This window comes from Pelobates fuscus, chromosome 1 (assembly GCF_036172605.1).
Source record: "Pelobates fuscus isolate aPelFus1 chromosome 1, aPelFus1.pri, whole genome shotgun sequence".
NCBI classification, from domain to species: domain Eukaryota; kingdom Metazoa; phylum Chordata; class Amphibia; order Anura; family Pelobatidae; genus Pelobates; species Pelobates fuscus.
In genome coordinates this window covers 82,090,370-82,107,295 of record NC_086317.1, presented here as the reverse complement: position 1 = coordinate 82,107,295, position 16,926 = coordinate 82,090,370, and the positions used below count along the sequence as shown (strand labels likewise).

The window sequence follows — 16,926 nt, the reverse complement described above, 5'->3', positions numbered from 1 at the left end:
CTGCGTGTTTTCCGGATGATAAATTTTCATTTCTGCATGTAGAAAAGACATCTGCTAACAGCAAAAGCACATGTGTTAATAGGAACATATGATTTATGTTACAATTGTTTCCAAGAACATCTATTAACTGGAAGTTCAGTTTCTTTTCTAAGAGGGGGTGAGCAGGTAAGCAGCACAGTAGCATTATATAAAGTATTAGCAGGGCTGGATTTACATCACAAGCGCTTTTAGGCACAGAATTCTCAAGCGCCCCCTGTCTCCCCTCACTTCCAAAGAAATTAAAAGATATTTTACCCTTTAAATATAATAAAAAATATTCTATATACTACACACACTTATAGAGTGAGTATGTGTGTGTAGTGTAAATGTCTGAGTGGAGGTCTATGTGTGGAGGCATTTCTGTGTATATGTGTGTTTGTATAGCATGCAAGTGAGCACTAGTCTGTGCTTGTAACAGTATAGTTAGCAGCGTGTGTAGAACAGTGTGGGTAGCATTACATATGTGTGCATAACAGGGTAGGAGGGTAGGAGGGTTCCAACTATCCCACTTTTGTCGGGAAAGTCTCAATTTTGGGGTTTGTATTGGCCTTTAGATTTGTTTTCTGGTTTCGTCATTTGGAGACATAAGGGAACTTTCCCTGAGTACCACCGCACAAACTCATCATGAAATGCACTCGAGCATTGGGACTATGGAGAGAGCTCAGGGGTTATCCAGCCAATTGGATGTCTGTCAGCTTGAAACTAGGCTGACATGACCCACCAGTGAACTTGCCTGCCCATAATAGGTGTCACCAGTCACGCAACTTCTGTCACTGGCGATGTTCCCTTGAAGGCCCATCCACTCATCCTGGTTACATATGGGAGGTATGCAGTGGTAGAACTATAGAATTCACTGAGGTTAGAAGTGCGACCAGACCCTCTGTGTTCCCCCTGTTATGTTGGGCCGAAGAGCTGGTCAGTTGGCCACCTTAGGGCACCCCCGAGGCAGGCAGTTCTGCACAATGGAGGTGGGCAGTAAGGGAGCTGTCATCTTCATGCTCCCTAGGGCACCCTGCAATGGTGGTGGAGGGCGCCAGAATATGACATTACTCAGCCCTGGCTTCTCTAAACGGCGCGAGAGGGAGCAGAGCAAGAAGAGAATGAAACTGACAGACTCACAGCAGCCCCACTGAACACCAGGGAAATAATCCACTTTAGCTGTCCCAAAAGTAGGGAGGCTGGGTAGACTTAGGTAAATTAAAATAAATATATATAATAATTTGTGAGTGTAGTGTGTGAGAGAATGTGTATGTTTGTGAGTGTGTCAGTATCAATGAGAGTATGTGTCTGTCAGTGTCTGTCTGTCAGTAAGGGTGTGTCTCAATAGAACAATCTAGACCAGGGCTCACCTGGTGATTTCTTAAGTAGGCAACTTTATTATAACGTGCAGAACAAAAACTGTTTTTGTTCTGCACTTTATAATACAGCTGCCTACTGAAGAAACCACAAGGTGTGCCATGATCTTCATTGTTCTATTGAATCTTTCCTGGATTTGTGTCCCTGCCGGTCTGGAGATCCCTCATGGGAGTACTTCCCGGATAGTGTGTCATCTTTACCTTTGCAATATAAATGAGAGTGTGTCTGTCAGTGTGTGTCAAATCAGTGAGAGTGTGCTGTCAGTTAGTGTGTGTTTGTCATTGTGTATCAGTCAGTGTGTGTCTGTCAGTGAGTATATCTGTCAGTGAATGTGTGTGTGCGCATGTCAGTGAGTGTGTATGTCAGTGAGTGTGTATCTGAGAGGGGGTGTCAGTGAGAGTGTGTGCCAAAGAGTGTGTGTATGGGTCAATGAGAGTGTGTATGCTTAAAAGGGTAAAACATAGTTTCACTTAATTCATGTGATTTGTAGTAATGTGCATATATATATATATATATATATATATATATGTATATATGTATGTGCCACTGCTCCATACTAATTCTTCTTGATCTCTCTGCTGCCTTTGACACCGTTGATCATGCTCTCCTTCTTCAAACCGTTCAATCACTCGGTCTCTGTAAATCTGTCCTCTTTTCTCTCGAAATGCTCATTCAATGTCTCTTCTTCTAATGATACCTCCTTCCCTCGTCCTTTCTTGTTTGGAGTCCCCCAAGGCTCTGCCCTTGGTCCCCTTTAATTTTCTCTTTATACTGCCTCTTGGCAAACGTATTACCTCATTTGGATTCCACTACCACCTGTACGCTGATGGCACCCAGATATATCTCTCCTCCCCGGATCTCTATCCTGCCGTCCTGCAACGTGTCACTGCTTGCCTGTCTTCCATCTCTGACTGGATGTCCTCCCGCTTTCTGAAACTCAATCTCTCTAAAACTGAGCTCCTTGTCTTTCCTCCTCCTAATACTGATCCTCCTCTTTTGCTCTCCCTTCAAGTTAGTGGTATCCATTTCAGTCCATCCTTGCAAGCGTGCTGTCTTGGCGTCATACTTGATTCTGGCCTTACCGTTGAGCCTGACATCCAGTATGTTATCAAATCCTGTAGATTCCATCTTAAAAACATAGCCCGCGTCCGTCCCTTTCTTATGCAAGATGCTACTAAGGAGCATGTCCATGCTTTAGAAATTTCCCGCATGGAGTATTGTAACCCTCTCCTAACTGGTCTTCCCAAAAGCCGTATTGCCCCGCTACAGTCTGTAATGAATGCTGCCGCCAGACTGATTTTCCTTTCTAGTCAGTCCTCTCACCCCTCAGTCAGTCCTTACATTGAATTCCTGTATCCAATAGGAGTCAATTCAAAGTGCTAACCCATACCTATAAAGCATTGAACAATTCTATTCCCTCTTATATCTCTTCACAGATCCATAGGTATGCCCCTTCTCGGTCTCTCCGCTTTGCCCGTGACCTTCTCCTGTCTGCTGCTCACACGCGTACGGCCACGCTTGCAGGACTTCTCCCGGGTGGCTCCCTTCCTATGGAATAGCCTGCCTACCGCCATCAGACTCTCCCCTAGTCTCCAATCATTTAAGAAGTGCCTTAAAACCCATCTCTTTAGGAAAGCTTATGGCCTTTACCTCACATACCTGTCTCTTGCTCTCTCCTAAAGGGCAACACTTTACTCTCTCCTCCAGCTCTGCTTCACTCCCACCTTATTTGATTGATATTTCCTGTCCTAATGTGTTTTGCACCCCACCTCCTATAGAATGTAAGCTCGTTTGAGCAGGGTCCTCTTCAACCTATCATTCCTGTAAGTTTTCTTATAATTGTCCTATTTATAGTTATAATATTGTAAAGCGCTACGGAATCTGTTTGCGCTATATAAATGGCAATAATAATAATAATAATAATGTATACCTGTCACTTCTGAGTGTGCAATTCTTGCCCTTCTCCTGGCAAGTCCTCTCCCCTCTCCATCAGGAAATCGTTGTGTATAGCCTGAGGGGGTGGGGCCAAGCACAATCACTGTGTTCAGTCTGAGGGGGCGCGGCCATGCACAGATCACTGTGTTCCGTCTGAGGGGGCGGGGCCATGCACAGATCACTGTGTTCCGTCTGAGGGGGCTGGGTCATGCACAGATCACTGTGTTCCGTCTGAGGGGGCGGGGCCATGCACAGATTGCTTTGTTCAGTCTGAGAGGGCGAGCCATGAAAAGATTGATTTGTTCAGTCTAAGGGGGCCGGGCCATAAAAAGATTGATTTGTTCAGTCTGAGGGGCGGAGCCATGCACAGATCGGTCTCCTTCAGACTGAATAAAGTAATCACAGAGTGCTGGAACATCTGTTCTGGACAGCAAACAGCAGACAATGTACAGGAGATAGGGAAAGGGCTTTATCTGATAGAGAATGTGGCACCATCAGGCATGTGTCTGCAGACAGCGCCTATGCTGACAAATGGAAAATCCATCCCTGAGTGTTAGGCTCTATCATAATATACAGACACCTCATATAAGAAGCCATCTATATTTTTCGTTCTTTCCTTATTGTGATTGTTATGTCTTTTGTATTACTATGGTATTTTCAAGTTATAAGAAGTCACCTATCACCTGGTAACTGCTGAGTAATATAACCAAACACAATTTTACACAATTTATTTTAATACCAAAACAACTAAAGCAGTCAATTAACAAATAAGTTAAACCATGCTGTCTTCATATAAGGAAACGCTCGAAATAAACAGCACTAGCTAATCAATTTCACAAATGTTAAATAGTATTGTGCTGTGTATTTTGAATTTTTAAAAAATGATTGTCAGGGTGATTAAATTCTAACATTTGAAAACTTGTCAATTATACTAACACAGGATTCCTGTTAATTGGCAACACAATGGCCTCATTTGTTTGGCTTTGTTTTGTTTCAAAGTGAAAACACTTTCCCTGTCTGGCGGAGTATAATGAACAAATACCAGAAATTATAGGGCTATACGCAAAAATCAAAGCAGTAATTGTCAAAGAAGAGGTAGCAGCCTCCTAGCTGTTCTCTTCAGGGCCAGATTAATATATTCGTTAATGGGTTAATGAAGCTGCAGTTCCAGGATTATGGAATAGGTTCATTAATCCTTAAAAATGTGTGGGTTTTTTTCCATTCATACTATATGCCTTTGCTCTATAATGTTATGCAGAGGGAAATGAGTGTGGGGACTTTGGAGGGATGCAAGGGAACAAACTTGTGTGGACTGGTTGACTGTAAAATAACTATAGGGTCTCCAACCACCATGACCACTTCTGCATTTTTAAGTGGCCATGGTGGTAGGAGTCTGTGTTTCAACTTGAAAATAAAAAAAAAATTGCCATTGTGTCCTGGGCGTAGTTGCATCCCCAGCACACATGACATTAGCAGCCCAGAATCAGAGTAGGAATTGCAGAAGGGAAAGATGCCAAGTATCTCTAAGCTTTTGCCCATTCTCAGTTCTCATATTCTCTCATCTCATGCACTACAAGCTGGCAACAGCCATAATGTGATTAAGGGAAGTCTTATGTGCCCATCTCTCCCTGCGTGCCGCCCTACCATCTCCCCATCCCATCTATTGATTATTTTTTGGCTCCGTCCTCTCCCTCTCTCTCCTCCTCCTCTGCTGACTCAGAGAAAACACATGCGCTCCTTTATAGCCTTTTCATATAGTGTCCCCTCCCTTCCAGCCTGCGGCCCTCCCACCTCCCAATTCCATCTATTGATTCTTTATTTTAGCTTAATGGTCCAATCAAAGGCTTCTCTATGAGGAACCTTTGATTGGACCTCGAGTCAGCTGCCGCAACATCAGCAGGGGGCGTGGAAAGCAGTGCTGGGAGCTTTGCTTGGCGCTGGATTTCAGGTAAGTAATACCTATTTTAAAAACTAACTAGCGATCAGGAAGGGAAGACATAAAGAATAATGCCCAATAGGACATTTTTCATTTAAAAAAAAATAAAAAATAAACCCTACACACTACACTACATCCACCTCTTTCTCTGTCTCAGCCTGCATACCGGGAGCAAGTGTCTGCGTTCTAGTAAGAAGGGAAGGAGAGGAGCAGATAAGAAACTCCTCATTATAGAGGATTCCAAGTTTGTGATAGAAGAGAGAGGAGATCAGAGTGGTGGCACTTGTAAGACAGGCATATAAACGGGTTGAGAGATAATAAGAGAGAAAAAGGAGACTATCCTTCCAGCACTCAAACCAGATACTAGTCACTTGATATGTATGACTGTTTTAGAGCATTTAAGTCTATTACCCTAGGACCCAACTCATTTGAGCAGGGTCCTCATTAACCTATTTTTCCTGTAACATTTTGTAATTGTCTAATTTATTGTTAAATTTCCACCTTTACGGCACAATCCCCAGATTAATCTGAGCTGAAATGCCACAAACCTTTGGTAAACTGGACCACTACACTGGGGTGCGCAACCCGAGCCTGACAATGCCAAAATTGATACCCAGGATTGCCGGGAACCGCAGTAGCAGAGCGAGGCCTACCGCAAGTGGCGGCGGGGAATGGCGGACGCTTTCCCGCCAGCCGCACGAAACTGCACAAGAGTATGTACAGCTCCCCTCCCCCCTATGGACCAGTGGGGGATATCCCGGTCCCCACCAGACGGAGTGTCCTCCACCCCACAACCCCCGATTCTGCAAGCGAAGCACACAAACAACGTGGGGCTCGGGACCTCCAAAACGGCGGACACATCTGCTCCAATTAAGCTAGACACAATCCTGCCTACCTGGCAGGGCACTAATGAGAACAAGAGAAACCCGATAGACATCATCTTTGACAACTTTTGGGCTCAACTACAGACACGCATGCAGGTTGCTGGGCCGAGCCACATAAAGCCCGCTACACAAGCAGCCCCCGCGGTGGGGAGACATGGAACAGGGAACCCCGAGCAGCAACCTCCCGCACAAGAGGCCCTATCGGGCCAAGAGTGACAAGGGATGCACCCCTCACAAGCCAGCCACACCAGCAAGGGGTAGCAGACCCTAAGCGATGGCATCCGAACCATCTATTTTCTCAGCCGCTTCAGCCTCGAGTTCGGAAACAGGGCAGCAAGAAACGGAGGGAGCGGATGACCCCCTCGGGCCTAACGTACAAGAGTAAGCCTGCACCTAGTATTACTGGCCCACCTGGGCCGAGGGCCACCACGGGCTTGACCCGAAGACATCACCCACGTGGCCGCGGGGACGGCCACCACAGAAGGCGGCTGTCATGCCTTAATTATGATATCCTCTTACTTCCTGGTTCCACGGAGCTTAGCCACACCTCTTCATGACACGGTCTGCCTATTTAATCTGACCGCACCAGCTGATCGACGCTGGATTATTGAACTACGTTCCGTACTCACGAACCGGCTGCAACATCGTTGTGAAAGCCCTCTGTTACCGGACCGGACTGGAAGACTTCAAGTTCCCTTCACCTTTCCTCCTCCACGACTAAAGCTGAACTCTCACCATTCAGGATAAACCGCCTCTGAGGAAATTTCGGGAACCAGTGTTCTATGTGCCGGAAGCTAAGTAAAACTTCTGTGATAAGCGTTGCATCTCAAAGCTGTTATTTCCTGTCTCCAAAGTCCTTCGTTAAAACAAACCCGTTACAGCTAACTTCAACTCATACTTTGTCTCAGTTAGCTGCATCTGTCTTACTTCAGTTAAAGTCTATGGAACAGCTATTGTAACTTCTTATCACCTAATTAATTACTACTACTAAAGGACTCTTTCTGATTCAGTCACCGTTTACTACTTAAAGCTACAGTGCATATAATTGTGGACTTCAGTTATCGTTTACTACTTAAAGCTACAGTGCATATAATTGTGGACTTCAGTTACCGTTTACTACTTAAAGCTACAGTACCTGTAAATTGGAATTAAAGTCAATACCTTTTACTTTTTATAATAAATATTCAAACTATACGAAATCTGCAGTTGTGTTCCTTCATAACAAATGTTTAGACGTGACAGAATAATCCAGCCATTGTAATGGATCCAGCAGATTTCGATTCTACTATAACTACGCTGAATCAAAGAGTTGATACACTAGCCCAAGGTGTGCAAGACCTGCAAGTTACTAACGAAAGAATTCTCACTTATGTCAGAGATCTACAAACTCATACTCCTCATACTGTTCTGCACTCGGCTAGTGATCCTGCTGTGTGTAACCCTGAAAAGTTCTCTGGAGATCGTTCAAAATACAGGGAGTTCCTCAACACCTGCAAACTATTAATTGCTTTGAAACCTCGATCATATCCTACAGAAAGAACTAAAGTTTGTTCGGTTATTTCCTTTCTAAGAGGTGAACCTATGTCATGGGCCCATTCCTTTCTGGAAAACGACGACCCCATCTTAGACTCACTGGATGAATTTTTTGAAGCCATGTCTCTTCTCTATGAAGATCCTAACAAACAAGCTACAGCTGATTTAACAATCAGAACACTACAGCAAAGAAATAGACCTGTTGAAGATTACATTGCTGAATTTAAAAGATGGGCTGTAGAAACGCAATGGAATGACATCACATTGCGCAACCAATTTCGTATTGGGTTATCTGAAGCTGTAAAAGATGAACTGTCTAGAACAGAACTTCCTACTACTTTGAACGCTCTAATTCACTTATCAATCAGCATTGACAGAAGATTAAGAGAAAGAAAGGCAGAAAAAGCCTTTTCATATTCTAAAGACCGTAAACCTTTTACTCCCTCAAAAGCTCCAGAAAAGACTTCATTTCATCCTCCAAAGCCTCCTGACAACCCATCCGAACCAATCGAACCTATGGAAATAGGGGTAATAAGAAGTCCTCTCACTCCTGCAGAAAAGAACCGAAGACGTTAATTAAACCTATGCATGTATTGTGCCTCTCAAGATCATCTGGTCTCTGATTGTCCCTTATTAAAACGGACAGAGGCCGGTAGACAAGCCTATACCTCTGCGATCTTCAGTGCACTCCCCTCAACACCGACCACTCCGTTCACACCTATATCCCTTGTGATACAGTGGGATAAGGTGAGAATTGTTACTGAAGCTATCATCGATTCAGGTGCAAATGGAGTATTCATCGATTCAACCTTTGTAACAAAGAATAAAATTCCTTGTGTTCAAAAAGCCATTTCTGTTCCTATTAAAGTGATTGACGGCTCCCTTATCTCCTCGGGACCGATTCTTCATGAAACCATCCCTCTAAAGGTAACCACCAATCATATTCATACTGAATTTCTAGTATTTGATGTTATTCCATCACCTCTCTATCCCGTTATAATAGGGATCAATTGGTTAAGGAACCACAACCCTCAAATTTCATGGTCTCCTTTCTCTATCACCTTTAACTCACATTATTGTAAAGAAACATGTTTACAGCAAATTCCTATTCTTCAAATCTCCAAAGAACCAACCATACCTTCTTGTTATTCAGACTTTTCAGATGTCTTCAGTAAAAAAGAAGCTGAGACGCTCCCGCCTCATCGTTCCTACGATTGTCCTATAGACCTCATACCTGGTGCCCCAGTACCTTTTGGGCACATCTACCCTCTCTCTGAGGCTGAATTACAAATTCTCAAAGAATATCTAGATGAAAACCTACGGAAAGGGTTCATTAGACCCTCTAGTTCACCTGCTGCCTCAAGTATGTTTTTCGTAAGAAACAAAGACCAGACTATACGTCCTATCATTGATTACAGAGCCTTAAACAAAATAACAGTTAAAAATCGTTATCCTCTTCCCCTCATCAATGAACTGGTTGAACGATTGAAAACTGCTACCATCTACACCAAGCTTGACCTTCGCGGGGCATATAATCTCATCAGGATAAAGGCTAATGATGAATGGAAAACTGCTTTCCGAACAAGATATGGCCTCTTCGAATATCTGGTGATGCCTTTTGGCCTCTGCAATGCCCCTGCAACTTTTCAACATTTCATAAATGATATCTTTAGAGACCTATTGGACGTCTGTGTCATCATTTATTTAGATGATATTCTCATATACTCCAACACTCCTGAGGAACTTAGAAAACATGTCAGATGGGTGTTATCAAGACTCAGAACTCACAAATTATTCGCTAAACCCGAAAAATGTATTTTTCACGTCAAAGAAATAACCTTCTTAGGTTATGTCATCTCCCCTCATTCAATAGGTATGGATAATTCAAAAGTCGATTGTATTATCAACTGGCCTGTTCCCTCTACAGTAAAAGAATTACAGCGATTTCTAGGGTTCGCCAACTTCTACAGAAAATTTATTAAAAACTACTCTGAGATAGCTCACCCTCTCAATCAACTTAACAGTAAAAAACATCCCTTCAATTGGAACGAGAAGGCTCAAACTGCCTTCACTGAATTAAAGAGAAAGTTTACAACAGCTCCTATTCTTCAACTTCCAAATCCTTCATATCTTTATGTCCTTGAAACGGATGCTTCGGAAGTTGCAATTGGAGCTGTCCTCTCTCAACATAAAACTCCTCAAGAACCTCTTCATCCTGTCGCCTTCTTCTCACGATCATTATCTCCTGCCGAAAAGAATTATCCTACAGGAGAAAAAGAATTATTAAGTATCAAAGTGGCTTTAGAAACCTGGAGACACCTTCTTGAAGGCGCTCGGAACTCTTTAATCATTTATACTGACCATAAAAATCTTGAATATCTTCACTCCAATAAAACACTGTCTGCTCGACAAGTAAGATGGAATCTTTTTTTTTCCCGGTTCAACTTCCAAATCGTCTTTAGACCTGGGTCCAGAAACAAAAAGGCTGATGCCCTTTCCAGGATCCATAAGGACACTGAAATTGAACCTCCTTCGCCTAAAATCATTGGAATCTTATCTTCTCTTATTGATGACATTAAAGATCTCAGTGAAGATGCTCTCGAACTTCCTAAATCAATGAAATTATCCAAGAAAAACGGTCTCTACTACTTCAAAGACCGGATTTACGTACCTCCCTCTTTCAGAATTAAAGTACTCGAATTTATTCATGATTCTCCTCTGGCAGGTCATCCAGGTATAAAAAAGACCCTTGAATTGTCTAAAAGATACTATTGGTGGCCTCGTCAAGACCAAACTATTGAATCTTATGTCAAATCTTGTTCTGTATGCCAAAGATCAAAACATGTCCATCATCAACCATTTGGTCAATTATTGAATTTACCAATCCCTGAACGACCTTGGCAATCCATTTCTATGGATTTTCTGGTAGAATTACCTCCTTCTCATCATCATACCACCATTTTAGTGGTGGTAGACCGCTTCACGAAAATGTCTCATTTCATTCCTTTAAAGAAGTTACCCACATCCTCTGAACTTTCGAAAATATTTCTTGATAACATAGTTAAACTTCACGGACTGCCAGACGAAATCATTTCAGACCGAGGAACTCAGTTTACCTCCAAATTTTGGAATGCATTATGTGCCACTCTTCATATCCAACGTAAACTATCATCTGCATATCATCCTCAAACAGATGGACAAACTGAAAGAGTCAACCAATGCTTAGAACAATATCTACGATGTTATTGCTCTCACTTACAAGACGATTGGATAACTTGGTTACCTATGGCAGAATTCGCATACAATAACTCTTTTCATACCAGCAGTAAAATGACTCCATTTCTATCCAATTATGGATTTCATCCTTCCTCATTTCCTGCTCAGACAGTTTCTTCATCTAATCTCTCCGATTCGAATCAAATCTCTCATATGTCCTCTTTATTCAAGAAATTGCATGAGAATCTAGAATTGGCCTCCTCCAATCAAAAGAAGTTTTTTGATACAAAAAGACAACCTTCACCTTCTTATAAAATCGGTGATCTTGTCTGGCTTTCCTCAAAGAACATCTCTACAAATCGTCCATCAAAGAAGTTAAGTTCTCTTTTCCTTGGTCCTTTTCCAATCATATCGGTTATCAACCGTAATGTTGTTAAATTGAAACTTCCACCAACTTTAAAGCTACATCCTGTTTTTCATGTGTCCTTGTTGAAGCCTCATCATCCTGACCCTTTCCAAAGAAATGTCACTACTTCTCCTGATCCCATATTGGTCCAGGGTGAAGAAGAATACGAAATTCAAAGTATACTGGATTCAAGGATCCATCGTGGCTCCTTACAATACCTCATCAGATGGAAAGGATATGGAATTGATGAAGATACATGGGAAAACTCCTCTGACGTTCATGCCGACAAATTAATTTCCAAATTTCACAAACGTTACCCTTCTAAGCCAAGTCAATAGCACCCAGAGGTTGCTCATTAAGGAGGGGATACTGTCATGCCTTAATTATGATATCCTCTTACTTCCTGGTTCCACGGAGCTTAGCCACACCTCTTCATGACACGGTCTGCCTATTTAATCTGACCGCACCAGCTGATCGACGCTGGATTATTGAACTACGTTCCGTACTCACGAACCGGCTGCAACATCGTTGTGAAAGCCCTCTGTTACCGGACCGGACTGGAAGACTTCAAGTTCCCTTCACCTTTCCTCCTCCACGACTAAAGCTGAACTCTCACCATTCAGGATAAACCGCCTCTGAGGAGATTTCGGGAACCAGTGTTCTATGTGCCGGAAGCTAAGTAAAACTTCTGTGATAAGCGTTGCATCTCAAAGCTGTTATTTCCTGTCTCCAAAGTCCTTCGTTAAAACAAACCCGTTACAGCTAACTTCAACTCATACTTTGTCTCAGTTAGCTGCATCTGTCTTACTTCAGTTAAAGTCTATGGAACAGCTATTGTAACTTCTTATCACCTAATTAATTACTACTACTAAAGGACTCTTTCTGATTCAGTCACCGTTTACTACTTAAAGCTACAGTGCATATAATTGTGGACTTCAGTTATCGTTTACTACTTAAAGCTACAGTGCATATAATTGTGGACTTCAGTTATCGTTTACTACTTAAAGCTACAGTACCTGTAAATTGGAATTAAAGTCAATACCTTTTACTTTTTATAATAAATATTCAAACTATACGAAATCTGCAGTTGTGTTCCTTCATAACAAATGTTTAGACGTGACAGCGGCAGACCATCAGGTCCCCACGGTACTCCCGACATGGGAAGGACTCGGCTCATAGAGAAGCCCGGGTCCGTGGTTCAGAGATGTCAGCCTTCATCCTGGCCTGGGGCTGGAGGGAAGACTTACTTCGCCCCCGACGAATTGCCTCCTCTGTACTCGCTCCTGCAACAAAAGCAAAGGACCGTAATCTGGGCCCAGGGCGTGGGCGCACCCTAATGGAAGCTCGTTACCAGTTCGCGAGACCCGAAGCGGAACCCTGCCGCACACCCAGAGCGCTCCTGAGAATGACTACTCAAGGGACCGACCTGCCTCACACGACCACGTCGGCACCCAGAAGCTTGACACCCGGCGGGGTAACAGCTTTGCCGCTGACAGGGATTGGCTGAACTTTCTCTAGAGACTGCCATCTGACCAAACACCCTCTCTGACAACAAGAGAAACAATCTATATGTCTTAAGTACCACACACTGAGTTTTCTATAATTTATCGTATGACTTTCCTTTCTTTTTTACTATCTCTCTCTACGCTAATTGACTTTCTGTTGATGCGGTAAAGTAACATTATAATAACGTTGCCAGGGGTATAATACCAGCGTCTTCTCCTTAGCCTATACATTGATTATACTCGTTGTTCAATATACTACTTCATAAATATGCTGATGTGGGGGGCAGCGAGCTCCAATTGCCAGCAACACTGGTGTATGGGCAGACGAAGTACCTGTCTACATTACGCCTAGCCTAACATGTAGCATAAGCATACAGCTCACATACGTCTCCCTACTTATTATAACTGCTAATATGCATGCCATGTTTCCATGCTCTTTTGTCACTCCTCTGTCCACCTCATCTTTACACATAGGCTAAGCTAACATACTTACATTAGGAGAGGAACTAACTGATGATGATATGTCTTTTAATGTTTATTGTAGCCACGCATGTTATAGTTCAAGCCTCACATAACTTGCAATCACTCTCTCGAAGCTCAGGCAGCCAAGAAATGAGGCCTCCACGTAGTTTTCAAGCGACACAACTAGTACTAGATTGAATGTTTTTCTAAAGTCTAAATGCACTAGTCTGTTCACACACCTAGCGATGTACAGCCTCTCTGATCAGTGAATACTAATTCATGTATAAGCGGTTATATTACTAGCGAGGTCATATATATTTTGCCGGCTTTTCTTATCATCTCCAGCACATAGTTTATTTTATTAAGCATGCATATAATTGTAACGCAAGTTGTACTACAGCATATACTGAAGGATATCCCTTTACCATATAAAAATGTGCATTTGTTTCTCATGCCATGACACTGTATGGAATTGTTTATATTCATTTAGCTTGTAGAGCTGTCGTGGCAATACAAGCCATGTTTATCTTTTATTGCACACCAAAATAAAGATAAAAAAAAATAAAAAATCCACCTTTACACTATTGTAAAGCGCTGCGGAATAAGTTGACCCTATATAAATGCCAATAATAATAAAAATAATAATATTATACGATTCTATATATAAGACCCATTACAGTCACCATCACAAGCCCCAATAGGCTCTAAATCCAGCACTGTGTATATTCACAAAATTTGAGGTTACAATATTTTGGGGTTATTGAATACCGCAGTGTTTTATAATCCCTGGTCTGATGTTGATAAGGACACAACCTGCACCTGCTCACAATAAATCAATTGTTATATTTACTTTGCCTTCATAAGTGCAATGGAGTTCCTCTGAGACACTGCTAATACTATACTAGAGTTTTACGTAGTTAGTTGTGTTAAATATCACATAACATTTGAAGAATGTGTGAGAACATTTTAAAAAGTTGTGAAGATCAGGTGATGCTTATTATTCGGGACCCTATAAAAAAAAAAAAAGGCCGTGTATCACTGCACTAAGCAAAGTGTTGACATGAGTTATCTAGAACAAATTGATTAAGAATTTGTAGACAGTACAAACAGCAGGATTGTATATAAAAAAAAAGAAACTTACAAATGAGGAGAGGCATATCCCAGGAAATAAAAGGAGACAGATCAGCAAAGACTTGTCCATGATTCTGAAAGAGAAGAGCACAGCATCTAAAAGCACACACACTTTGAAACTTTTCTGATGCAATGGCTTCTAAAAAACATGAAGCAACAAAGGGGATCGAAGAGCACTTCAGTTTACGCAATCTGCAAGGTAACCGCAGGAATAGATCAAATATTTTACAACACAAAAAATGTGAGACAATAGGAATAAAAGAAATTCAAGTAACTGGAAATTCTACATATTAACATTCATAACTATACACAAACAGTATTACAATAAAACTCATTGCCAAGTGGATTAACTGTTTTAAGAACCTGAGCATTTTAATCCAGGAAACAATTGTGAAAAGAGTCTGACTCACTTGTTATAGCAGTAATCAACCGAAAAGTAATTCCCCACACCCAATGTTGGAAAAAAAGCATTTCTTAATATGTAAAGAGAGAGAGGAATAAAAGTTTTGGGGGAGGAATTTTGTGTCTCCAATTCCAATGAAATAAAGAGCACTATACCAGTCCATTTCCTTGGAACTCAACCAGAATTCCTACCGAAATATTCCTTACCTGCATGTAAGATGTTCCTTACTGGCCTGCTTGAAAGCTTAACAGGAACAGGGCAATGTCCAGTGTCTCTAAATGTCACCTCCCAAATATGGTGACACTCACTATTCGACTTCCTCTGTTTACTTCACAATGTGACTTTTTTTAAAGCAAATATTTACTTGAAACATCCAAAAACCAATGGTGAAACACTGGAACTTTACCCCCCTCCCCCCCAAAAAAAAATCTCTACCAGGACAGGTTTGTTAAAACATTTGTAGAGGCAAATTAAACTGCTCAACCCATGCGTTCAGTGTTACCCCCACTTATTATCACCATGCTCAACAATTTGCACAGATTAATGTTACTGTACACAAAACAGTTCCAGTTCAAGAATATCACTGATGGAATAGTTAAATCTCTAATATATTTTTTTATGTATTTATCAATGAATATAATATATGTATTTATGTCTAACAGGATCATTCATAAAGGCGGTGAATTTTAATTATTGTCAAAGAATTTTCACATTTTAAGCCTAAATAGCCCTCCTGGAACATTTCTCCAATACAGCTATTTTTTTAGTTTGGCTATTTTGACATACATTTTGGAATTTCTTGGCCAATGTTTTGTGAATAACCCTCATGTGTTCATAGGCACCTACATTATGCCATTACGTTGTAAAAGTATTTTCTGTTTTCCTCTTTAACATCCAAACTTGGGTTTGATCCAGAACCCAGATGCCATCATGTGGGCGCACAGTCGCTGTCTCTAATTAGTTGAATCAGCTCCTGTCTTTCTCTTTTTTTCTGATGACTTTAAGCAGGTCTGTCACAGACTCTGCCACCAACCCCCTGTGGTGTCAGTGCTCCCAATGTGTTTTTTGTGGAACTGGGCCCACCATTTCACCTTCTCTTTTCCTCCAATTTATTTCAGTGCAAGATCCTCTTCAAAGCTACCAGTATCTTCCTCGTCACATCTCTGCCTTCATCTGCCCTTCCTCCTCCAAGTAAGTCAGATTTCTCATATGCCCACTTGCCACTCTACTCCAATGGTCATGGGAGACTTGCGAGATGTTAGCCCAAGGGACACAATTGGGAGGTAATTTTGTCTTAACAAAGCAAGTGGCACTTGCCTTAGGCTCCATCCTCTGCCCAGTCTTATCAAGTGGAGGAAACTATGTAAGGAAAATTAGCCCCTACTTTTCCTTCTGTGGTTTCATAAAAATAAAACTGAGAAGAACCGTTTGAGAGACAGTAAGACCAGAAGAATTGATTGTGGAAAGGTAGGTTTGAGGTCACAGAGCTGCTTTATAATCTTCACTTTCTAGGTCATAGGACGAATGACTGTACTTACATTACCAGTGTTTCTTTGAAAAATGTTCAGAGCTCAGATCCCTGGGATGCAACACAAATAACAATGATTCCAATTATAAAATCCGTTAATGTTACTTTTCTGAAAGGGGCACTCTAAGCATCATAACCTCTACAGCCTGCTTATACTAATAATGTAATAGTGAGCACATACAATACATGAAGTATGAATACATACAATTACTCAGAGCTTTTCTAGGAGAAACAATTTTGTAAGTTCCTGTAATGGTTTGAATAAAGTAGAGAATAGTGTTTCACAATTTGTGGCTGTAATTATGAGAGTGTCCCTCTCGACAACATGCATCAGGAATCAAGTGGTCAATAGGATATAACCATAATGGATGAATTATTGCCATACTATCACCTGGAAAGTAAAATAGAGACAGGCTCTTAATGCGTGCTGCACTGCTGCTTACAGAAGACTGTTGAGAGAGTTGGATAAAATGGATACCCTTTTCTTGCTCTCATGTGGTGATGAATAGAGAGGTGGAACATGGCTCATTCATTGCAAGAGATTTTATGGAGGGCAACCATGTGTGGTGGTAAATTTCATAAAAAAATAAGT

General features: G+C 41.7%; 1 protein-coding gene across 1 annotated transcript in view; it reads right to left on the bottom strand.

Annotated features, from left to right (window-relative positions):
* The window catches only part of SERPINF2 (serpin family F member 2), a 48,617-nt gene extending 33,497 nt beyond the window's left edge, over nucleotides 1-15,120 (bottom strand). Inside the window, exons 1-2 of the mRNA XM_063449939.1 lie at nucleotides 15,013-15,120; nucleotides 14,414-14,477 (exon numbers count right to left, since the gene is read on the bottom strand). Coding sequence (XP_063306009.1) covers nucleotides 14,414-14,473 — 60 coding nt within the window. The 5' untranslated portion in view covers nucleotides 14,474-14,477; nucleotides 15,013-15,120. The remainder of the gene's footprint in view (nucleotides 1-14,413; nucleotides 14,478-15,012) is intronic.
* Nucleotides 15,121-16,926: the final 1,806 nt, after the last annotated feature.